The sequence below is a fragment of the Desmodus rotundus genome, chromosome 2, assembly GCF_022682495.2.
Source record: "Desmodus rotundus isolate HL8 chromosome 2, HLdesRot8A.1, whole genome shotgun sequence".
In the NCBI taxonomy this organism is placed as follows: domain Eukaryota; kingdom Metazoa; phylum Chordata; class Mammalia; order Chiroptera; family Phyllostomidae; genus Desmodus; species Desmodus rotundus.
The window spans coordinates 103,935,891-103,961,655 of NC_071388.1; the positions used below are offsets into that span (position 1 = coordinate 103,935,891).

At 36.1% G+C, this 25,765-nt stretch overlaps 1 protein-coding gene across 3 annotated transcripts in view; it reads right to left on the reverse strand.

Moving 5' to 3' along the window:
- The window catches only part of UBXN7 (UBX domain protein 7), a 58,564-nt gene that overhangs the window by 12,985 nt on the left and 19,814 nt on the right, over positions 1 to 25,765 (reverse strand). For 2 of the 3 annotated variants that reach the window (XM_045185827.3, XM_024577948.4), the window contains exons 3-8: positions 23,385 to 23,452; positions 14,343 to 14,408; positions 10,563 to 10,675; positions 7,201 to 7,347; positions 5,838 to 5,928; positions 5,058 to 5,185 (exon numbers count right to left, since the gene is read on the reverse strand). In XM_045185827.3, the coding sequence (XP_045041762.1) occupies positions 5,058 to 5,185; positions 5,838 to 5,928; positions 7,201 to 7,347; positions 10,563 to 10,675; positions 14,343 to 14,408; positions 23,385 to 23,452 (613 nt within the window). The remainder of the gene's footprint in view (positions 1 to 5,057; positions 5,186 to 5,837; positions 5,929 to 7,200; positions 7,348 to 10,562; positions 10,676 to 14,342; positions 14,409 to 23,384; positions 23,453 to 25,765) is intronic. The other variant, XM_071220642.1, reaches the window with a different exon arrangement.

Here is a 25,765-nt window from a genome sequence, read left to right on the forward strand (position 1 = left end):
TCTACAGAGAACAGGCTGACAGCTGACAGAGGAGAGGGGGTTTGGGGATTTTGAGAAAAGGGTAAAGGGATTAAGCAAAAAAAGAACAACTCAGACGCAGACAACAGCATGGTGATTACCAGAGGGAAACCAGGATGGGGTGAGGTAGAAGAGGGTAAAGGGGGGATAAATAGTGATGGAAAGAGACCTGGGGTGGTGAATACTATATACACATCATATATTATAGACTTGTACACCTGAAACCTATATTAACCAATGTCACCTCAATAAATTTAATAATTAAAAATAAATAAAACTTTTACTTGAAGGTCTGAAAAAGAGAGGCTTTGTCTTTTAAAGATACATGCCAAAGCATAATGAATGAAACAACAAATTCTGAGATTTGCTGTAAGATAATGTGAACAAGATGGGATAGGGATAAAACACTTGCTGATAATTACTAAAATGAGTTAATGGATACACAGAGGTTCAATAAATTCCTTGTAGTTTTGAATATCTTTAAAATTTTCCAAAATAAAAAGGTAAAAAGTGTATGAGTTGCTAACAACAAACAACAACAGAAACACTAAAAAAATCTCATTTTGGTTTTCACTATCTGCCAACACTACAGCAAGAAATAAAGTTAAGGTTAATTTATATCACACGCACACACAGAGCACGTACATGTGGCCATGTGACCTGCGATGGCTTAGGTGGATTGCAGGTTTGTAACAATGACACTGCACACAGCATATAACTTGATTTTAAAGACTGTCTCCATGGTAGACACTGCTGGCTTCCTAGCCAATATCCATTCTCCTGATTCCTTATAGAATCTTAAAATGTCTATAAAAGAAAACATGCCAAGCTAAAATAATCCACTTATCAGTTTCCCTCGCAGCTACAAAAACATTGTGGTATAGAGCTAAAGCAGCACTTACAAGGAAAGTGTAGAACTAAATGCCTATATTAGAAAAAAACGGTCTCAATTAATCCTTAAGTTTCTGTAATAAATTAAAAAGTACCCACAGAGAATAACGAAATAAAATTAAATCCAACTACAAAGAGGAAAAAAAAAATAGAAATCAATCAATGATGTAGAAAACAGAAGAAAAGTCAATGAAACCAAAGCTTTTAAATTAATAAAACTGATAGGCCTCTAGAGCCAGACTGTCAGAAAAAAAGAAGCCACAAATTACTATAACAGTATTGAGAGGTGACATCACTACAGATACTACAAGGAATTACAAGAAGATACAATAAACAAATTTAAGTCAATACATTCAGCCCCTCAGGTAAAGTGGACAAATCCTTAGAAAGATATAACCTGCCAAAGCTCACTAAATTAGAAATAGTATCTGAGTAGTCCTATGTCTATAATGAAATTGAATTTGTATTTTATAACCTCCAACAAAGAAAACTCTAGGCCTCGGTAGATTCACTGGTGAATGTCATCAAATATTAAGGAAGAAATAATGTCAATTCTACACAAACTCTTCCAGAAAACATAACAAGAGGAAACACTTCCCAATTTATTGTGAGGCCAACATTAACCTGATGCCAAAACCAGACAAAGGTTTACAAGGAAAACAAACAAAAATACAAAAAAACTACAAATAAGTTCTCTCATGAACATAGTCACAAAAGTTCTGGACAGAATTTTAGCAAATCAAACAATAATATATTAAGAAGTAATGCATCAATTTTAGCAGTAATGAAAAGGTAGGTTTAACATTAAAAAAACCAACCAATGAAATTCACTAAATACAGTAAATTATGTGATTTTCTCATAGATGTGGGAAACCATGACAAAATCCCCTTACAATAAACTCAGCAAACTAGGAACAGAAGGAAACTTCCCCAACCTGATAAAGTGTATCTATAAGAAACATACAGCTAGCATCAAATTCAATGGTGAAAGATAATACCTTCACCCCAGCAACAGAAGCAAGGATGTCTAGTATCTCACCACTTCTATTTAACTTTATACTTGAGGTCCTAAGTAAGAAAAAAAGGGCAAGAGATTGGAAAAGAAGACATAAAATAAGTCTATTTATGGAGAATACGACTGTTTCTATAGAAAGTTCAAAGGTATCTACAAAAAAGCAACTAGAACTAGTGAGTTTAGCAAGGTTGCTGGCTACAAGGTCAATATATAAAAACTACAAAATATTGCTGAGAAAAATTCAAGTCTAAAATAAATGAGATATAACATATGCCATGTTCACAGATCTGTAGGCTTAATATTGTTAGGATGTCATTTCTCTCAAAAATGATCCACTGAGTCAAAGCAATTTCAGTCAGAGTTCTAGTAGCTTTCTTTGTAGAAAGTGACAAGCTGATTCTAAAACTTACATGCAAAGGACCTGAAAAAAAAACAAAACAACTACAAAGTTATAGGACTTAACCATGAGGTAAATAAAGCTACAGTAATCATTAAGACAGTGAAATATTGATGTGATGAGAGATGTATCACTCACTGGAAAGAATAGAGTCCATCAACCCATGCCTATATGATCAATCTTTGACAAAGGTGCAAATGCAATTTAATAGGAAAAGGATAACATCTCCACAAATGATGCTGGAACAACTGTATACCCATAGGCAAACAAACAAAAAAGCCACTAGACCCTACCCTAACACCATATATAAAAATTAATTCAAGGAGGAACACTGACTTAAGAGCTAAAACTAAAACGATTTATTAGATAAGATTTTAAAAAGCACGGTATAAAAGTTGATAAATTGGATTTCATCAAAAACTTTTCATTTGCTCTTCAAGACACTATTATGTAATGAATAAACAAGCAACAGACTGGGAGAAAATATCTATAAACCATATATCCAAGAAAGGACTTAACATCTAGAATATAAAAAGAACCCATACAACTCAGTAAGACATGCAATCCAAAAGAAAGTAAGCCAGAGATCTGAATAGACAGTTGACCAAAAGAGAAAGCAAAAAACACATGCAGGTACCAACATCAAAATTTGTCAAATTTAAAATTATAAATGTGTTCAGTTTATTGCACAGTAACTATAAAGTTATAAAAAAGTTAAATATAATAAATTTAAGGCTAATTTATCACACACAAAACAAACAGATGTATCATATGACACACAATGGCTTGAACTGACTGCAGATGGCAACGCTATGTACCATGTAGGCTGATTTTAAAGAATGACACTATGACGGACACTGCTCATTTCCTCCCTCTCATTCAGTCTTCTCTGCTTCCTTATTAATAGAACTTTAACTGTGTTTGTGGAAGAAAATGTGTCCAACTAAAATAAGTAGAACTCTTATATGTGTTTATCTGTTTACTTTTGTAATAGAGGCACTAACACGTTCCTACTTTTCCACACTTGGATATGATACCTAGGAACAGAGCTGTGACCATGAAGACAAAAGCAAGTACTAAGGATGGAAGGGAAAAAATAGAGGAGGAACCTGGTTTCTTGATGACATACACAAAATCAATCCCTAAACTGCTTGCCTCTGGATCTGGAGTTCCATGAGAAAAAAGTAGATGTCTTCTTTAAGTTATTATTTGTTGATGTTTCTCTTGCACATAGTTGATCAAAATTTGTAAAAATCAAGAGAATTTAGTATAACAAGTGGAGTCTGAGATACTAGTTGCCCAAATCACTTCTATGTACTTGTCCAATTTTTATGATTCCACTCTTTTCCACTTAGTGCCTTAATTTTTATAAGACACCTGGTAGGGTTGTAAACTCAATTTATGTCGAAATTCAGTAATTCACAAACTCAGGCTCTGGTTTTTGGCAATATCAACCTGATGACTACAAAAGATAAGAAACTCTCTTAGGGCAATTATAGAAACTCTGGGGTTTGAATGCCTTAAAAAAGAATTCTACCTAAGTAAAACTTCTCTTAGCAATGGGAAAAAAACCCAAAACCAAACTGTCCATAGATGAAAGTGAAACAATGTTTTAGTTCTGCACTTTCATGTTCACCTAAATAAAACTGCTCTGAGTAATGGCGGGAGGGGAGAAAATTCTATACCACTCCTTGGCAAGCACCCACAGCCTTTTCTTAAATGGCCACATTATTCTAGGTGATTACTTAAGTAATTGTTTCATCACTGTATGATATGCACTTCAAAGTCTTACCTTTTAAAACTAATTTTATCCTCATTGCCAATCAAACCCTAACAGCTCCTACAGGCAATGTGAGATTCTAGTGTCATTTAGATCTCTTTATTTAGTTTGCAATTTGCAATTAATTTGCAATTAATCTTGATACCAATTCAAACAGGTATGCCTAATAATAGCGTATTATAGAAAGTAAGTACAAAAATAACCTCTGGGTGCCCTAGCTGGTATGGCTCAGTGGGTTGAGCATTGTCCTGCAAACTGAAAGGTCGCCAGTTCAATTCCCGATCCGGGCCTGGGTTGTAGGCCAGGTCTCCAGTTGGAGGCATGCAAGAAGCATCCAATCGATGTTTCTCTTCCTCTCTGTCACCCTCCCTTCCCCTCTCTCTAAAAATAAATAAATAAAATCAAAAGAAAGGAGCGAGAAAGAAAGGGAGAAAGGTAGGGAAGAAGGGAGAGAGGGAGCGAAGGAGAATAATCTCTGGGTGGGCCAGAGAGCCAGGTCCTAAAGCTATATAACTAGTAATAATGACCAACTATACCATGAGAGTTTTCTAGCAAAATGCCATTTTTACAACTACTTAGACCTGGATACACCAGCAATGCTGCCCTTGAAAGAGATGGATTCCTCCCTCTATCACTGGAGCTTGTCAAACCAGTTCTCCTCACTGCTACATCTTTACATTATTTACTTCTAAACCAAACTCTTAGGTCACATGCCTTTACCCTAGCTGCAAGGGAGACTGGGAATATGAATCTTTTGATTTCACTGAGAAGACAGAACCCTCATGTGGGAAATTATCAAATTATAAAGAAGGCATCTAAGATGTTGTACAGCCACAAATTATAACTGTCCAATGCTTACATCATTAGCTTTACCATCTTAGGTTCAAACCTTCTATACAAGATATCTATATACAATTACACTTAATTGCCCATCATCACTTCTTAGTCATACTTACTGAACGGGCACATTTTTTGGGGGGGCTGCTAGAAAGTCCATCCAGTTGCCCATGTTCACCCAGAAATCCTGTCACTTGGTCCAAGAAAGAAGATACATCTAACTGATGCCACTCTACTAGCTTCTGACCTAAAAATTAAAAACCAGGATATATAAATATAAGGAAATCAATATACCTCAACATTCTCATTAAGTATTACTTTCAATATTTGCATAATTAAAATTTTAGGAACACATATCCCTACCCCTTATCAGTTTAAGTTACATAACATTTTCATAATCTAAAGAATACATTAATTACAGCCAACCTAAGATTCCCAGCCATCAAACTTCTTTACCTGCTGCTATCACTTACTGCCATTTAGGAAGAAAATTCAAACAATGCAAAATCTTGATAAAACTCAATTCACTAATAATAAAACCGGCTCTACACTCTGTTTTCTGGTGGGATTACAGCTAGTACCAGAACAATCTTAGTATTTTAATAATACAGAACCTAAGGGGATCCCTTATAATATGACAAGAAAGATGTAAGTCATTTTTTTGAAAGAACAGAACTGTACAAATATAAAATACTATCATCTCCCAAAATTGTAAGAAACAGACTCCCTAAAACATTTCAGTAGATGTTTAAGTGATTCTAAAGGACATCAATAAAAACTTTCACCTAAATTATTACAAAGAATTCTGAAATAGGATCCAGAAAAATATTAAAGATAATTATTTAGGCAACTAAAAAATAAGTCATAGGTCAAATGCTGTAAGCTAATAAAAATCTTACCTGTCCGTGGATCCAAGATGGAAACATAGGGGAAATCCCCTAGCTTATAAAACTGTATGTATCTCTGCCCCTCCTCACTGTCATGATAAACCTGTTAAGTCATTGATATAAAAAAAAGTCATCCTCTAAAAAAAGTTCCAATTACATTCCTGCTATATACCAACAACAATTAACTCTCCAAATGTGCTAGGATCTCATTCCTACATTAAAGAGAAAATGAAGGTCATCTGGTGTGAACTCCCTCAACTTCCTGCCCTTAGTTCCTCTGAAAAATTATACATCAATTAATTTTTCCTCTATTCCCAATTCAGAAGAGATATTGCTCTTTCTGATCAAGTTAGTGTTCTTTCAGTTCAAGTTATCTGTCTACTTATATCATTCCTGACCTTTATATTATACATCTTAATAAATCACAACATATTAAGATGATTATCTGGAGTGGCAGAGATGTTCAGTCAATAGTCGCAAATTAAAAGGTTATCATTCAGAAAAAAATACTACTGAATTTAGGCCTGTAAAACATGAATAAATAAATTAATAACATTAACAATACTTTACAGTGGGGAAAAATTCATTCAGACATTTTTATTCCCTAAAATTTTTCATAAAATAAAAATTTGAGCAAGATTATCTAATCTTCACTTGATAATTTATATAAAAAGAAAGTAGAACCAGCATGACTAAGTCACAAGCCTAAGTACATATAGTTAAAAACTATCAAACTCAAGCTAAAATCCAAGTCTTAGTCAAATAAATGTTTTTCTATTACTGAGATCTACATTCGCACTGTCAATTATAGCAGCCACCATAACACGCGCTATTGCAGTACTTGAAATGTAGCTATTCTGAACTGAGTAAGTATATATGAACCAGATCTCGAAAACTTAACATATAAACAAAAAGATCAAGACATCTCATTAATATTTGATTAGTTTTATATTAGATATATTGATTTTAAAATATATTAAAATTAATTTCACCTGTTTCTTTTGACCCTTTTAAATGTGGTTTCGGGAAAACTTTTAATTACATGTGTGGTTCACAGTATATTCCTATTGAAATATTCCTATTGAAATATTCCAGTTTTACACTTTAACAAGATATTTAAGATCTTTGAAGATATGAGTATTAAATGGTTACACAGCTTGGTTCTTCTTTATCTCTTCCCTTGGGAGTTCTTCACTGCTGCCCCAATTTTCACTTGTCCTTACTATTTCAGCCATTATGGGTGGTTTTACTTTTTCATGTGCTATAATTTAACTCAGTTATTAACTTTTTTCCAGTTTATAGCTAAATTCCTCCTTCTCAACATCCCATACCACAAAAGTAAAATACTACTAAAACTTTGACTAACTCTCCTCACCTGCCAGAAAATGAAATGTTCCCGGATAATATTCTTCACAGCTTCATTGCTCCACACATCACGGTTGAGGCACTGGCAGGCAAAGTCTTGTACATTCTGAATGTTTATCATCAGCCACTTATTCTGCATCTGGCCACACTCTTTGGCCTGTAAGAGTAAAGTTACACAACACTTGTTAGAAGTAATTTCTTCTTGGTAACTGATATGTTTCAGAGTCCAGAAACTGTCATCTTTTCATTTAAATACTACTAAGTTTTTTTCCTCAAGTACAACATCTAGAGTTTTTGGTATCTATACATCAGTTGCTTGGGTATGTATAATTATACTGTCCACTTTCAAGCATTTTTCAAATATAAATAAACTGTTATTGTTATAATGGCTGGATTTTTATTGTACATTTAAACATCTGAAAAAAATTATACAAATATTTAAGGTCAACAAGTCATGTAATTCTATCACTTATCTCTTTCAATCCCTACCCAAAAATATACCATCTTTTTTTTCTTTTCTCCCCTCCTCGACATACCCCATCTTCTTTTTAATAGATATAACCAGTGTGTTATATCTTGTTGTTTTATGTTCTTCAACATCATATCTATCCACATTTCCAAATACCACATTCATCTCAATTATTAGGCATGTGCTATTTTATACAATCACCCTGAATATTTCTGTAAAAGCTGCTGAGGGTATTTTCTCTTAGGATTATTTTCCTAGGAGTGAATATTATCAGAATGAACTTTAAAAGACTCCCCAATTTATGGCACAAATATTAATCATGAGTGTGTACTTCTTTTTGCTTAAAAGTTCCTCATCACCATAAAAACCTAAAAATGTTGCTGAGTACAAAAAGACTGACAGAAAAGCAAATGAGCAAATGCTTCCTTAAACCTTTGCACAGGAACAATGAAATGAAAGCCATAGGTTTGAGTAATTTTAACTTGAAACAATATTCTTTTCCATATCAGTTTGACAGAGGAAAATCTTAGGAATCAATTAACTCAGGTTAATAACAGTTGACGAATATACATCATTTTGGAATTACTGGGCAATGTGAGACTATATTCTGCTTTAAAAAGGTTTACACAGTCTTACAGATACTGTTTTCCTATTTTGTATAAATCTCCCAGAGAAAATCACTTTCTAATATTCACTGTTGATTCCACTAGTTTCAAGTTCAGAACAGAAATATCCCTGTATTGAGCCAGAAAGCTGTATTTACAGAAAGCTGTATTTAACTAGTCAAAAGCTTATTTTATTTTTTTAAAGATTTTATTTATTTACTTCTAAAGAGAGGGAAGTGGAGGGAGAAAGAGAGGGAGAGAAACATCAATGTGTGGCTGCCTTGCACGCACTCTCAACTGGGGACCTGGCCGGCAACCTAGACATGTGTCCAGACTGGGAATTGAACTGGCGATCCTCTGGTTCACAGGCTGGCACTCAATCTACTGAGCCACACCAGCTAAGGTTCAAAACGCTTATTTTAAAGTATACAAATATAATAAATTATTCCTTGCTCCTAGGAAGTAACGACTTCTTTACCTATACCACGCACAAGGATTGAATAAATGGGTGATAAATGAGTAATTATACTGCCTTAACTGAAAAAGTATTTGGGAATAAAGAAAAAAATTAACATTTCTAGAGAAGCAAATTGGAGAGTACTTATCCCTGTTTAACAGGATAAATTTACAAAGGTCTGTCTAAACTACAGCACTGACAAGAACAAAACATATTAAGCCCAGAGTTTTAGCTATAGATAGTGGAATTATAGCAGTTACGAAAACACAAAAATCCCTGCTTTCATGAAGCATATATTGGGAAGAAACCTTGTATCAATGAGCACAAGAAACCAAAGACGCTATTAAAAAATTACTGCTAGAAGGAAGGGCCCAAAAAAGACATGAATTTTATGCAAAGCAACAATATTTGGAGGGAATATAAGAGGGTCTTACACAATCTCACTAAGTATACTAATTATGTGAGTCAAGGACTAGAGGTAAGAATGGACCATGGGACAAATAATGAACCTTCCCTCTTAGAATCTACTGGGTTATTCTGAATCAACATTTAAAAATCATTCATTATAGGGAGACCCAAGGATAAGCGTTGCTATACCAAATAGAGAGGTATGCGATATGCCTTGTATGTGACAAGGAGGAAACAATGGGAGACCAACAATTCTCCCAGTCCCAGACAGACCAGTGAAGTAAGAAAATGTAAGATACAGAGGAAAAAACATTTGTTTCAGTAATAAATACATAGGTATAAAGTCAAGAAGGAAATATATTAAGAAATGAACAGTACTTTTTAATGAAAAATATGACTATTATTTTTCTTACTCATTTTCTAATTTTTCTATATTTGCCAAATTGGTATAAAATTAAATATAAGCTATATACAGTTTATTTAGAAAAAGCTTATCTTACATATTTTGTTATTGAATCAGTTCTTTACATTTTTATTTTTTATTTTTAAAGAATTTATTTTTTTATTTTTTAGAGGGGGGAAGGGAGGGAAAAAGAGAAGGTGAGAAACATCAGTGTGTGGCTGCCTCTCACTTGCCCCCAACTGGGGACCTGGCCCACAACCCAGACATGTGCCCTGAGTGGGAATCTAGGGGGCAACCCCTCTTTGATTTGCAGGCCAGCACTCAATCCACTGAGCCACACCAGTCAGAGCTACATTTTTAGCTAAAGTACTTTTACTTGCCTTTATAGCAGGACTATTGAAATTAACAAAGTATTATTAGTAATTAGGACTAGGTGCTTGTAAAATTAAATGGCAACATATAAATATCAATTTCTTATGAAAACAGGGACTATTATGAAAACTGTTCTCATTCTTTCCATACAATGTACTCCAGATTATGCCATTGAATCATTTAACGAAGATTTAATGATGGTCAATTATGTGCCAAAAACTCTTCTAGGCATTAAATACAATGATGAATAAACTAAGTTCTAGTGTTCACAGAACTTACAGGCTAAATGGTCCCTTGCCCAGGCCAGATCATTCATCAACATTGTCTCTCGTTTGCGCACCAACTGGGAATCAAACCTACAACCTACATATGTGCCCTGACTGGGGATCAAACCTGCTACCTTTTGTTGCATGGGACAATGCTCCAACCAACTGAGCCATCTGGCCAGAGCGCAGAGATATTCTTTTAAAAGACATCAGGGACCCCTAGAAAGGTGGACAAAAGATACCTACAAACCTTTTAGGTATATCTCATATCATACTTATAATTATGCTAATTCCCTATACAATATGCTGAAAACAATTTTTTTCTTAGAAAAAAATGGCATTGACAATGCAAAAGGATTTATGGTTAAGCCTTAGAATTTCCAACTACTTACTGTTTCAAAGCTGCCTTTATGCATCAAATCAATGGGTGGCCGGAATAGATCTGCAAGGGTAGTTAGTTTCTTATCTATGGCTCCTCCATTTCTTAATTCCTGTTCTTGCCGAACTGCAACACAGGAGAATGAGAAAGTTTCAATTAATCATAAAATAAAAGGCATAAATCTTGCAATATAAAAAACATGTATCAATTGCAAGAACTGTTTAACCTCAAATGCAAATATTAAATGCTGATTCTGAAAACAATACAAAATGAATGAGTCTTAAGATCTGGTGGTGGCTTTCTGCCCAATGGTAAGGATAAAAACAGAAATTTATATAGAGACACAATCAAAATATTTCCTTCACATATTTGAAACTAACTTTTAGCATATGAGAAAACTTTCAACTCCATCTATCTAGCCCTGAAGGTGATCCTAATTTATCTGTTGTTTCTAGATATATTCCCAATCTTTAAAATTGGTAGGGCACAGGATTCCCTGGAAGACCTGGGTCAGTTTGGGTTCCCCTTCAACACTCTCCAAAGTTATAAGACCTAACTGTGCTTCAATAAGCTCATTGTAAATCAACTACAAAATCAAACACGGTCCATGAGTTTCTCTCTTTTTTTTTTTAATTTTTATTGTTATTCAATTACAGTTGTATGCCTTTTCTCCCCATCCCTCCACCCCACCCCAGGTGAACCCACCTCCCTCCCCCACCTCCACCCTCCCCCTTGGTTTTGTCCATGTGTCCTTTATAGTAGTTCCTGTAATCCCCTCTTCCCACTGTCATGAGTTTCTCATATATTCTCTAAACATAACTGTTCTCTCCTTTAAAATTCCATTGCTGAACCAGTACTAACTCCTCTAAAAGGGTAAGGTCAAGGTTCTCCTTCTAACTCATTCCACGGAAAGATACAAACCTATTCTAAATAACTATAGCCAAAATATTAATACAGGGGCTGCTTGGAGTGGTGTAGCTTTTTCTTCTGTTTTTCAATTCCCTTACAATAACCATTTTCATTGTGGTCTTTAATTGACAGATACCAGGATCTTGAGGCAAATCAGTTTTTTATTTGATGAGAGTATTTAAGTACCCATTCAAAAGCTGATTAAGTTTGTAAATTATCTGATTTTTACATTATCTCCATCTCTTATTCTATCAACAAGTAGGTTAGAATATGGAACAGCTCAGCTCTAGGGGAATTAATAACAATCTCAGACTAAATTCATAATTTTACTTTTTTTAACTATATTTTATTGATTATGCTATTACAGTTTTCCTAATTTTTCTCTTTATCCCCCCTCCATCCGGCACCCCCCAACCCTCCAGCATTACCCCCCACTCCTTAGTTCATGTCCATGGGTTGTATATATAAGTTCTTTGGTTCTTTGAGTTCTGTTTCCTATACCATTTTTGACCTCTCTCCATCTATTTAATGCCTACCTACCTACCAATTATGCTTCTTCTTTCCTGTACCTTTCACCCCTATTCCTCCCTTTCCCCTCCCCACTGAAAACCCTCCATGTAATACCCATCTCTCTGATTCTGTTCCTGTTCTAGTTGTTTGCTTAGTTTTTGTTTTCATTGTTTTTCTTTCATTTTTTCAGGTTCATTTGTTGATAGTTGTGAGTTTGTTGTTATTTTACTGTTTATTCTTTTCTTCCTTTTTAGATAAGCCCCTTTAATATCTCATATAACAATGGCTTGGTGATGATGAACTCCTTGAACTTGACCTTATCTGGGAAGCACTTTATCCAGCCCTTCCATTCTAAATGATAGCTTTGCTGGACAGAGTAATCATAGATGTAGGTCCTTGCCTTTTATGACTTAGAATAATTCTTCCAGCCCCTTCTTGCCTACAAGGTTTCCTTTGAGAAATCAGCTGACAGTCTTATGGGATCTCCTTTGTAGGTAACTCCTTCCTTTCCTCTTGCTGCTTTTAAGATTCTCTCTTTGTCTTTAATCTCAGGTAACTTAATGATGATGTGCCTTGGTGTGTTCTTCTTTGGGTCCAACTTCTTTGGGACTCTGTGGGCTTCCCGGACTTCCTAGAAATCTATTTCTTTCACCAGACTGGGGAAGTTTTCCTTCATTATTTTTTCAAATAAGTTTTCAATTTCTTGCTGTTGTTCTTCTCCTTCTGGCACCCCTATAATTTGGATATTGGAACGTTTCAAGTTGTTAAAGTGGTTCAAAAGTCTCTCTTCATCTTTTTGAATTCTTGTTTCTTTATTCTGTTCTGGTTAAATGTTTATTTCTTCCTTTTGTTCCAAACCGTTGATTTGAGTCCTGGTTTCCTTTCCATCACTGTTGGTTCCCTGAAAATTTTGCTTTATTTCATTTTGGATATCTTCCATTTGTTCTTTCATTTTGTGAGCAAGCTCAATCAGTTCCGTGAGCATTTTGACTACAGGGCTTTGAACTCTCCACCAGAGGGGTTGGCTATCTCCTCATCGCTTAGCTCTCTTTCTGAAGTTTTGCTCTGTTCTTTCATTTGGGCCATATATCTTTGTCTCAGCACACCTTGTAAGTTGTAACAGGGTGGGCCTTAGGTATTCACCCAGGCAGGGCAACCCTCCTTGCTGTGCTGTGGAGCTGTCTGTGGGGGAGGAGCCAAAGAGGGAACAATGCAGCTCACCTGCTTGTCTCTAGTGCACTTTCCATCGGACTCTCATGTGAGACTGGGAGTGTCTCCCAACCACCTTATTCCGTCAACTCCAAGTCTCAGTTTCTCCTTATGTCAACCCCGCCCTTGTGGTCCGCTGACTCGCTGGGGGTTCTCTCAGCCAGCCCTGCCTGTAGGGTCCACCTCCTTGCCTTGGTTTCTCTCCATCCGCCACCTTATCAGTCTGGTTGTTCTGTTTAACTGTTTCTTTAATTCCATGGTTGTCGGAGTTCCATGCGGTTTGATTTTCTGCCACTTCTGGTTGTTCATTGATTTTAGATTGGTTGTTATCCTCCTTTTGGTTGTGTGAGGAAACGAAGGGTTTCTACCCACACCTCCATCTTGGCCAGAACTCTCAAAATTTTACTTTTCAAAAAAATTTTATTTACCTCTAGTTGGTGTGGCTCGGTGGACTGAGTGCCAGCCTGTGAACCAAAGGGTCGTGGGTTCAACTTCCGGTCACAGCACATGCTTCGGTTGAGGGACAGATCCCCATAAGTGGGTGCACAAGAGGCAACCAACCATATATGTTTCTCTCTCCCTTTTTCTCCCTCCCTTCCCCTCCCTCTAAAAATAAAATATTTTTAAAAATGTATTGATTGATTTGAGAGAGAGGGGGAAGTGAGGTGGAGAGGGAAGGAGGAGAGCAGGAGAGAAAGAGAGATATGTGTGGGGAGAGAGAGAAACATCGATTTGTTGCTCTACCTGTCCATGCACTCACTGGTTGCCTCCTGTATGTGCCCTGACCAGGAACTGAACTCACAAACTTGCTGGACCAGGATATCACTCTAACCAACTAAGCTACCTGGCCAGGGCATAATTTTACTTTTTCAATAAGGTGAATCCTCAAAGTAATTAGACATCATATTAATAATCTTTTCTTTTTAAGACAAAGTATATGAAACAAACTAAGATCTTGACCTATAGGGAAGTTATGAGTGCTTTTCCACCTTGTGCTTTTATATGTGGGAGAGAGAGAGGGGAAAGGAAAGGAGAAGACAGAGAGAGGGAAGAGAGACAGACAGACAGAGAAAGAGGGGAGGAAAGAGGGAGGGGTGGGGGAAGAGAGAAAGAGAGAGAAACAGAAAAAGACATATAGAGGATAAACTAATCTGTAGATACCTACTAGTTTCAGTTTGAAAATCCCGGAAACCATCAAATATTGAACGTGCAGGCCGCCGTCTTTTAGGAGCTTTAGGGGGAAAAATAAAATTGATACAAAAATGTAAACATTAATTTTTAAACAATTCTAAAAACTTCCTTATCTGTAGTAATTCTTGTTTTGAAACATTTGTAGATTCATGGTGGTCTCCTTCAAAAAATAAAGCATTTTAAAACCTTCAAGTCATTCATACATAATTAACTCAACCATCTTCAGCCCAACCATCTTGTTTTACAAATGAGAAAATTAAGGCCCAGTTAAGGAGACTTGACCTAATTTGTGTAAAAGACAGGAAGAAAAGATTTTTAAGGATGACTCCCAAAGGAGATGAAGTTACAAATGTTGCCAATATCTAATTCAGGTCAACCTAAGGAATCGATTTTCAACCAGTGGGCCACAAGAATTTTTAAAACATGCAATACCTGACTATTTAGTAGGGGGCACTGACCTCTTTTCTCCCTTAGATTGTCAAATAAAAAATGACAACAGCCAACACAACAGCTGTCCTGTGTGAGTGAATCAAAATTATACCAATTTTTTTTTGTCGGCTCAGCAAAACATATTTTTTGGTGTGCCACAGTCTTAATAGTTTGTATGTGCCAGAAGATGCAAAAGGTTGAAAATCACTGTCCTAAGGGATCTGACTACCCTTTGGTACAACACTTTATAACTGAGCTCCAAACCATACGTGAAAACTACTTCTTAGTAAATGGATATACAATGTAAAATTAAATACCAAAATACATTTTTAATTTTGGAATAAAATATTTTTCCAGTTACATAATGGTTTAGTAACAGAAAAGTGAACAGAACCAAGGTCTTCTGATACTCCTGTACTATGTCTATTACCCAATTCTGAAGTATTTTACAGATGAAATCTAAAAAGCAATAGTCAAAATGTTATTTTCCTGTTTGTATGTGTTCTCAAACATAAAAAAATTTGCCAGATCGTTTATATATACATTTCAATAAATAAGGACATTTAATGACTCCCACTATGGGTAATAGTCATTAAGTTGGCTTATTGCATTCCTGGCTAACATGTAACCAGAACAATATTTCATGTTAATAAATATTAATAAATGTTGATTACTAGCAAGATTAGACAGAAGGTAAAAAAGTCACTGACCCCACATCAAAGCATCTATGCCAACAGCCTGTGTGTGTTATATAGAATAATTCTTTCTATCCAAGAACTATTAAGAGAAAAAAAATGAAGAACCACATGTAAAAAATCTCATTTTTACTTAAAGCATTATCTGGCCTTATATCATTTATGCACATATTTGTGTAAGTATTTATATTAAAAAAGCATAATATCCCTAGCAAAGGGATTTGGTTAAAAAAAAAGAAACTTCCATGTTTTAGTTTTGATTTTTTTAACTTAAATTGATTTTTGGTTGTATTGCATTTATTTAAATTAAAAGTTTTAGAAATTTAAATACTGCATCATTTCCCCCTTCTTCCATTCCTATATAAAGAATCGAGGAATGTTATTCTTTTCAATCCTGGAACTATTTTTAATCAAGAGGCCCTATTTCAAATGTATGTTTCTAGCAGGAATAATACAGTCTTTCAAGAATGTCTTCTTAAAACTCATTATCAGATACTTTTCAACCATAATAATGAAGGAAGTAAGAGTATGTTAGGATAAAACAGAATAGCTACCTAAGACAGCATGTTATTATTGGGCAGGAAGTTTTCATCCACTTTTAAATTGCCAACAGCCTGCTCCCCTCCCACTCTCCCTTTCTCCCCCAACCCACCCACTGCAATTTAGCCCTTCTTTATCAGACACTTGATCTCCTGGCTCTCTCTAGGAAGGATTCTCACTAGTTCCTCTTACTGCTAGCTAGCCTTCTACCTGACCCCTTTTATTTTGTGGGCTCAATAACCCATTCCCAATTGTTTCCTCTTTATTTATCCTACGTCTTCAGGAACCTCTCCAGAGCACACCACCTCTGGCACTAGAACCATTATTACTCCTGCCTACCTCTTCAGCATGTGGTTTCCTGACTCTTCCAGACCATCTGCTATAAACCAAACATCACTCCTCTGTACTCTCACTCTGTTGCCTACATAACAGGAGTGCTGGTCATTGAGGCTAAAGAGGCTACCCTACAAAGAGCTAAAAGGAGTTTCATAGTTAGGAGAGTAGGGCAGGTAGAGAAAAAAGTTTAGTGAGAAGAGTGACATTTTCACAAATCTCTTAACATCTGGCTTAAGAGAATATATCTGGATTTTCGGATGTGCTTCTGCATTCTGTTCTGCCATCTGCTGCTATTCCTTTAGTTCAAATATATAAAGAAAATTAAAATTCAATTTTGCATAAATACATAGTTGTAAAAAGGAGTATTTTAATAGTATCTTAAGATAATTGTGAATATTCTACTCTGATACTACACCAAAAATCATCCAGTGGAAGTTTCTTAAAGATAAGTTGAAATGTGGAATCTGAAATCCTATCGATGAACTTTTCATATGCTGCCCCATTAAAATCTATAGGTCTATGTGGTAGGCAGTCTCTAACATGGACCCCAATTATCCCTATCTTTCAAAATTCATAACTGTGTTTGAATAACTTGAGTATGAGCGGGATCAGATAGAATGTGGTTGAAGTCACAGGCCTGGATGGTATGTCACTTCTAATAATAGATTTAAAAAGATGGTGGCATCCTGGCTGGAGTGGCTCAGTGGATTGAGCTCTGGCCTGTGAACCAAAGGGTCACTGGTCCAATTCCCAGTCAGGGCACATGCTTGGGTTGTAGGCCAGGTCCTCAGTAGGGGGCTCGTGAGAGGCAACCACACATTGGGGAAACAAAACAGATGGTGGCTTGCATCTTGGGATGTCCCCTCTGGCACTCTCATTTGCTCTATGGTAAGGACCTGAAGTCTCCAACCAACAGCAACATGAGCAGGCTCAGAAAGAGAGATCCTCCTCTATTCAAGCTATAAGATGACTATAGCCCTGGCTGATACCTTGATTGCACCCTTGTGAGAGACCTTAACCAAAGGCACCTGGCTAAGCCACACCTGAATTCCTGATCCACAGAAACTGAGAAATAACAAATGTTTGTTGTTTCACAACACTCAATTTTGGAGCAATCTGTTACATAACAATACATATCTAATCTCTCTGTGCAATCCACCATAGGATATGAATAGATCTTTTACCCAAGCACAATTTTGTAATATCATGCATTGGCCTTTTGAAAATATTTGTTCAATGAATTATGCATACATTCCAAATATTGACCATTTCATTACATAATCTTTTAAAAATCACGATCTGTTAATGTCACCAATAATATCGTCGGAACGTGTTTAAGCAGTGACGTGTTATCAAGCTCACAATTGTGTATATAAACTTCCTAAAATTCCAATTTCTGCCCGAAAGCTTTTTTAAAAAAAATCACTGGTAACAAATAATATCAGTTGTTTGCCTTGAAGCAGTAACAGGTTTTTTCATTTTCAAAAAAATGTCTGCCACCCAGACCCATGTAGCTCAGTTGGTTGGACATCATTCCAAAAAGCAAAAGGTCATGCTTTCAATTCCAGTCAGGGCACATGCCTGCTGTGGCTTTGGTGCTCAGTTGGGGTGCATATGAGAGGCAACTGGTTGATGTTTCTCTCTCACATTGATGTTTCGATGTTTCTCTCCCTCTCTTTCTCCTTCCCTTCCCTTCTCTCTAAAAATAAACGAATAAATTTTCTTTTAAAAGTCTGCCAGATGCCTAGATCTAAATAACTATAAGCCTGTCTGAAAGAAAAAATAAACAAATGGGACTATATCAGACTAAGGTTTTGCATAGCAAAGGAAATCATCAATAAACAAAAAAGACAATCTACTGAACCTGTTAAGGGGTTAATGCCCAAATTTTATAAGGAACTCATACAACACCAAAATAAAAAACAGACAACCCAATTAAAAAATGGGCAGGACCTATGAATAGACACTTCTCCAGAGGACATACAGATGGCCAACAGACATATTAAAATAGGCTAAATATCGCTAATCATCAGAAAAATGCAAATTAAAACCACAATGTATCACCTCACAACCTGTCAGAATGGCTATCAACAATAAATCCACAGTCCTGGCTGGTGTGGATCAGTGGGTTGAGTGCCTGCCTGAGATCTGAAAGGTCACTGGTTATTCCCAGTCAAGGTACATACATGCATGGGTTGTGGGCCAGGTCCCCAGCTGGGGGGCGGGGCGGGGTGTGTGTGAGAAGCAACCAGTCCATGTTTCTCTAGCACACAGATGTTTCTCTCCCTCTCTTTCTCCATCCTTTACTCTCTCTCTAAAAAATAAGTGAAATCTTAAAAAAATAAAACAATAAATCCACAAACAGCAAGTACTGGTGAGGATGTGGAGAAAAGGGAACCCTCATGTACTCTTGTGGGAATGCAGATTGGGGCAGCCACTATGGAAACAGTATAGCGGCTCCTCAAAATTTAAAAAATGCAACTCACTTATTACCCAGCAATTCTATGTCTGGGTATACATCTGAAGAAACCCAAGACACTAATTCAAAAGAATATATGTACCCCTGTGTTCATTACAGTGTTATTTACAATAGTCAAGCTATGGAGGCAACCCAAATGACCATCAACAGCCAAGTGGATAAAAAAGCTTGTCGTGTGTACACACACACACACACACACACACAATGGAATATTACTCGGCCATAAAAAAAAAAAAGAAACCTTACCATTCGAGACAGCACAAATGGATTTAGAGGGTATTATGTTAAGTGAAATAAATCAGAGAAAGACAAATACCACCTAACTTTACTTACATGTGGTAACTAAGGAACAAAGTAAATGAACAAACAACAATAAAATAGACATACAGACACAGAGAACAGACTGATGGTTGCCAGAGGTAAGGAAGTTTGAGTAACTGGGTGAAAATGGTGAAGGGATTAAGAAGTACAAACTGGTAATTAAAAAATAGTTACAGAGACAAGAAGTTCAACACAGGGTATAATTCAGTAATACTATAATACCTATATATGTGGTGCCATGTGGGCACTGGAAATATTGGGGGGGAACACTTTGTAAAGTATGATTATCTAACCACTATGCTGTACACCTGAAACTAATACATAATACTGACTGTAAACTGTAACTGATAAATAAAATTCAAAATAAAAAAATGGAATAAATTTAAAAATATCTATAGCTTGTCAGCAACCTATCATATAAAAATAATGTTCCATTAAAAAAAGCAGCTATTTTACCTTGCAATTCAAACTACTGTATAAGAACTTTTCCTTAGCCCTTGACAGGTAGTTCAGTTGGTTAAAGTATCATCCTGATACGCTAAGGTTACAGGTTTGATCCCTGTTCAGGGCACATACAAGAATCAACCAATGAATGCATAAATAAGTGGAACAGCAAATCAATGTTTCTCTCCATCTATCTCTCTAAGATCAATCAATCAATCAATCAATCAAGGATTTTAAAGAACTTTTCCTTGGACTTCCGGCCAAGATGGAGGCATAGGTAGATACTCTCTGCTTCCTTGCATAACCAAAACAAGAACAGCAAATTTAAAAACAAATAGCAACCAGAACTGCCAGAAAATCAAACTGTATGAAAGTTCGACAACCAAGGAGTTAAAGAAGAAACATTCATCTACACTGGTAGGAGGGGTGGAGACAGCAGCTAGGCCAGAGAGGACATGTGGCATGGTAATGGAACAGGCAGGTGAAATGGCAGCTGGCATACTGAGGGGGTGGGGGGAGAGGGTGCAGGTTGCACATATGCATTTGGATAAACCAGGAGGAACAACTGGGGAGTGAGACAGACTGTGCAACCCAGGGTTCCAGTGTAGGAAACTATAGCCTCAGAACCTCTGGCTGTAAGAACCTATGGGGTTTGTGGTGGCAGAAGAAACTCCCAGCCTCAGAGGAGAGTTCGTTGGAGAGACCCACAGGGTCCTAGAACCATACACAAACCCACCTACCCATAAGTCAGCACCAGAAGGGCCCAATTTGTTTGTGGGTAGCAGGGGAAATGACTGAAAGCCAGCCAAGAGCTGATCAAGCAGCATTGTTCCCTCTCTGACCCCTCCCCTACATACAGCACCACAATACAGCAAAGTGGGTTGCCCTGTCCTGGTGAATACCTAAGGCTCTGCCCCTTATATGTAACAGGTGCACCAAAACAAAGAAATTTGGCCCAAATGAAAGAACAGATCGAAACTCCAGGAAAAAAAATAAGTGACGACGAGATAGCCAACCTATCAGATGCAGAGTTCAAAACACTGGTAATCTGGGCGCTCACAGAATTGGTTGAGTACAGATGCAATACAGAGAAAGAAGTGAAGGCTATGAGAAGTGAAATAAAGAAAAATATACAGGGAACCAACAGTGAAGAGAAGGAAACCAGGACTCAGATCAACAATTTGGACCAGAAGGGAGAAATAAACATCCAACTACAACAGAATGAATAAACAAGAATGCAAACAAATGAGGCCAGGCTTAGGAACCTCCAAGACAACTTTAAATGTTCCAACATCCGAATCATAGGGGTACCAGAAAGAAAAAAAGAGCAAGAAATTGAAAACTTACTTGAAAAAATAATGAAGGAAAACTTCCCTAATCTGGTGAAGGAAATAGACTCCCAGGAAGTCCAGCAACCCCCAAAGAAGTTGGACCCAAGAAGGAACATACCAAGACATATCATAATTAAGTTACTCAAGATTAAAGATAAGGAGGGAATCTTAAAAGCAGCAGGAGGAAAGGAGAGTTACCTACAAAGGAGTTCCCATATGGCTATCAACTGATTTCTCAAACCTTACAGGCAGTAAGGGGCTGGAAAGAAGTATTCCGAGTCATGAAAGGCAAGGACCTACATCCAAGATTACTCTATCCAGCAAAGCTATCATTTAGAATGGATGGGCAGATAAAGTGCTTCCTAGATAAGGTTAAGTTCAAGGAGTTTATCATCACCAAGCCATTATTATATGAAATGTTAAAGGGCTTATCTAAGAAATAGAAAAAGATTAAAAACTATGGACAGTAAAATGACAACAAACTAACAACTATCAACAACTGAACCTAAAATAAAAGAAAAAAGAAAAACAACGAAAACAAAAACTAAGCAAACTAGAACAGGAACAGAATCAGAAAAATGGAAGTTTTTGGTGGGGAAAGGGAAGGCAAGAATAGGTGGGAAAGGTACAGGGAAAAAGAAGCATAATTGGTGGGCATAAAATAGATGGCGAGAAGTTAAGAATGGTATAGGAAACAGAGAAATCAAAGAACTTATATGGACAACCCATGGACATGAACGAGAGGGGTGGGGAATGCAGGAGGGTTGGGGATGTAGGACAGAGAGGGGATAAAGGGGGAAAAACTGGGAAAACTGTAATAGATAATCAATAAAATACTTTTTAAAAAATCATACTTTAATACTGTCCTAGAAAGAAATAGTTCTCTAAAAACCTTTCTTAGGTCATAACAAGTCTAATAATGACAGTTCAGACTGACTCCCTAACTGTATAAAGTGATTCTCATCCTCCTAATGTATATCAAACAAAAGATAAGATGAGGATAGTGGGAGTTCAAATGGGAACTCTTTTGTCTTTGTTCAACAGTAAAATAGCACAGAATCTATTTCCTGTAGTCTTCTCCACTCAAAGATCCTGCCTTCTTCCTTGCAATAAAGAAAACATAAATCTTACAAGGGCGTTACTCCACAGCTCTAAAGATATCTGTAACATTTATATTTTAAAAAATTATTTGCTTTATTACTTCTAGTGTATTAACATAACTGGCTGAATCGAACAATGCAGAAAGCACACAATATACTTCAATATTCAGATCTTACAGTTTTCTTCCTTCTACATCTATGTCTGAATTTAGATGGTATATTCTTTTATTTCTTGCTACAATAAAACCCAAAGCTAAAGTTAAAGATCAACCTTAAAAAAATACTCTCAATTAAGGTGCTTTTTCAAATCAAAAGATATCATTTAGATAAAACTAACAAACAAAACAGAAACAGGCTCATAGATACAGAGAACAGACTGACAGCTGTCAGAGGAAGGGGGTGGGGGCTATGTGAAAAAGGTAAAGGAATTAAGAAAAAAAAAAACCCTCACAGACATAGACAACAGTATGGTGATTACCAGAGGGAAAGTGGGGAAAGGGAGGAAAGGGTAAAGGTGGGATAAATAGAGGTGGAAGGATACATGACTTGGGGTGATGAATGCACAATATACAGATGATATATTATAGAACTGTACCCCTGAAACCTGTATTACTTTATTAAACAATGTCACCAATAAATTCAATTAAGAAAAGGATATGGTTTATATAATTTTCTTCATCCCTCTCTTACAACTTATTTGTTCTCCTTTAGTCTAGTTTACCAGTAAAACTTTTTATAGGCCTATTTCCCTGCATTACTGTTCTCAATATGTACAATGTACATATTTCTATGCATTTGTCTGTCCAACTAGATTGTCTTCTACTTTTACATATATCTATTAACACCTAAAATATTTGGCTCACAAAAAGTGTTTATTAAATTGAAATGATAAATTTTCTTTAAATCTGATTACATTTTTTTGCATGGATTAGGTATCACCTTCTCCGTTGGTCAAAATAGTAAAACCGTGCCTAGATATTAAGAAATAGTGAAAGTAAGGCATATCACAACACTAAGAATATGGGGGTCAGGTAGGTATCCAGAACACAAAAATAACTGGAGTCTTTTCTCTAGTGATATAGGCTGATTGGTTTCCATTATAAGGTAGCAGTTTCAAATTTTCCTCCCTTTGGCCTTCTGCAGCAAATATCAACTCTTTAGTCTGGTTCACTCCTTGGAACAACCAATTGTGCAACTTTCCTGAGAACAGTACAAAAGATAAGAATTGACTATACACTTGAAGTAACAATCTGAGCAAGCCTTCACATCTTTTGATAGTTTCATTAAAATCCTATAGGTAAAAACAAAGTCAAATAAAGCTAAGGAAAAAGGAGAACTTACCACCAAACAAAGGTTCTGGTTCCACCAATATTTCCTGCTTTTGAGGAATTGGGGCACGAACTTCTTCTCTATTCAAAAAAAAGTGGGAAAATACCAAAATGAAAAGTGTTTTTTGCTACCTGTTCTTTCTGTAACTATTGTGAGTGCATTCAAATTAGTAAGTAATGAACACCAGACTTAATTTTCAGGAACCACAGTGATGAGTAATGTTTCCATATAGAAATCAACTGGAATTAAAAGTACATGGTAATTCAAATGATTCATGAAGAAAGAGAACAAAGTATTTCTCCTTCCCACTCAAGTTCCCTGCTCTAAATTCTTTAAAAAAAAAAAAAAAAAAAATGGTGGGTTCATTAATTAAAAAAATATATCAGGCCTTAGCTAGAGTGTCATCCTAATACAACACGGTTGTGGGTTCCATCCCCGCTCAGGATATGTACAAGAATCAACCAATGGCCCCAACTGGTGTGGCTCAGTTGGTTGGATATCATTCTGAAAACAAAAAGGTCAATGGTTCGATTCCCAGTCAGGGCACATGCCTCAGTTGTAGGTTTGGTCCCCAGTTAAGGCACGTACAAAAGGCAGCCAGCCAATTGATGTTTCTCTCTCCCATTGATGTTTCTCTCCCTCTTCCTCTCCCTCCCTTCCCCTCTAAGATAAAATTTAAAAAAATAAAAAAGAACCCACGGATGAATGCATATATAAATGGAACAAGTCGATGTTTATCCCTCTCCCTTTCTAAAAATCAATCAATAAAAATATTTTTAAATAAAAAATTTAAAAATTAAGCAAAAAATTAACTGAAAAATATTGGCTTAATAAAAGCACTTTTACTACCACATCAAATAATTACACGGATATATTAAAATAAGCTTAATGAAAGATAAAGTGAATTTTATGCTAGTTATGAGGATGGCTAACATAGGTATTACCCTGGATTATTTATTAAATAGACCCTACTATACAGAAAAGAAAAAATAATTACTCAATTTTTAAAATTTATTTTTAGAGAGAAGGGAAGGGAGGGAGAAAGGGTGGGAGAGAAACATCAATTGGTTACCTCTCACATGACCCCAACCTGGGACCTGGCCTGCAACCCAGGCATGTGTTCTGGCCAGGAATCAAACCTGTGACCTTTCTGCTTATAGGACGATGCCCAACTCACTGAGCCACACCAGTCAGGGCAATTACTCATCTTTTAAAAGCCTATAAACTCTTCAAAGTTTACATCTAGAGAGTTTACTAATAATCCATGTCTTCCAGTAAAAAAACAAAACCATAAAACCCTCATTTCAATACACTGTAAAAATGGTGTTATATTCCTTTAAATATCAGGTTATTTTACAGTTTTAACTCAAATTTAAATTCTGCTAATGAATGTTCATAGTAAATACTAGGTTCCAAATTTATTATCTTCCTGCTTATAATGTTAATTTAAGTTAGGCCCTATTTTTACCTTTCAGGTGTTTCTAATAGTAATAACTGAACTTAAGGCACTGTTTTTTGATATCTAAGAGTCAGAACTCCAAAATATAGTTCATGAAATAAAGTATAAACATTCATTTGTCAACAAGAACTAACATCCAGTAATCAAATAGCTAAACAAAGAAATATATAGTAAGACTAATACCTGAAGGATAAAAAATAATTCAAAATTGCCCTGGCTGGTATGGCTCAGTGGATTTAGTGCCAGCCTGCAAACCAAAGGGTCACTGGTTCAATTCCCAGTCAGCACACATGCTGGGGATGCAGGGCGTGGGAGAGGCAACCACACATTGCTGTTTCTCTCCCTCTCTTTCTCCTTCCCTTCCCCTCTGTCTAAAAATAAAATAAAACCTTAAAAAAAAAAATTCAAAATTATATTAAGTACTCTTTCCTACTAAGTATCAGTCTAGTCACCGCTTAAACACAGAATTTCAATAATCTGAAGGAATAGACACTGTGTCTGGAAGAGGAAGCTCTATTAATCCTCTTTCATCAAAGAAAAACAGGCCATTATCTTAAGAAAAGTAAGATTCTAAAAGATATCTTTTACCTAAATAAATCTTACCATTATTGGTATACCTCGCTTTTACATTTATATATAATTATCTCAATCAGCAGTAGTCCCTATACAGAAAGAATTGATTACTACATATTTGAGGGTATCTTTTCCAAGATTTTTACCTACCAAGATGGAAGAACGAAACCGAAAAGGTGAATTGTAAAGAGTGAAAATTATAGTTTAGAAATTAGGAACCACTATCAAATGTTAACTAATTAATAATACAAATAATATAAGTCATATTATAATGTAATTCAGGCCCTGACTGGTGTAGCTTAGTTGGTTGACTGTCATCCCACAAAGAGAAAGGTTATGGGTTTGATTTCTGGTCAGGCCA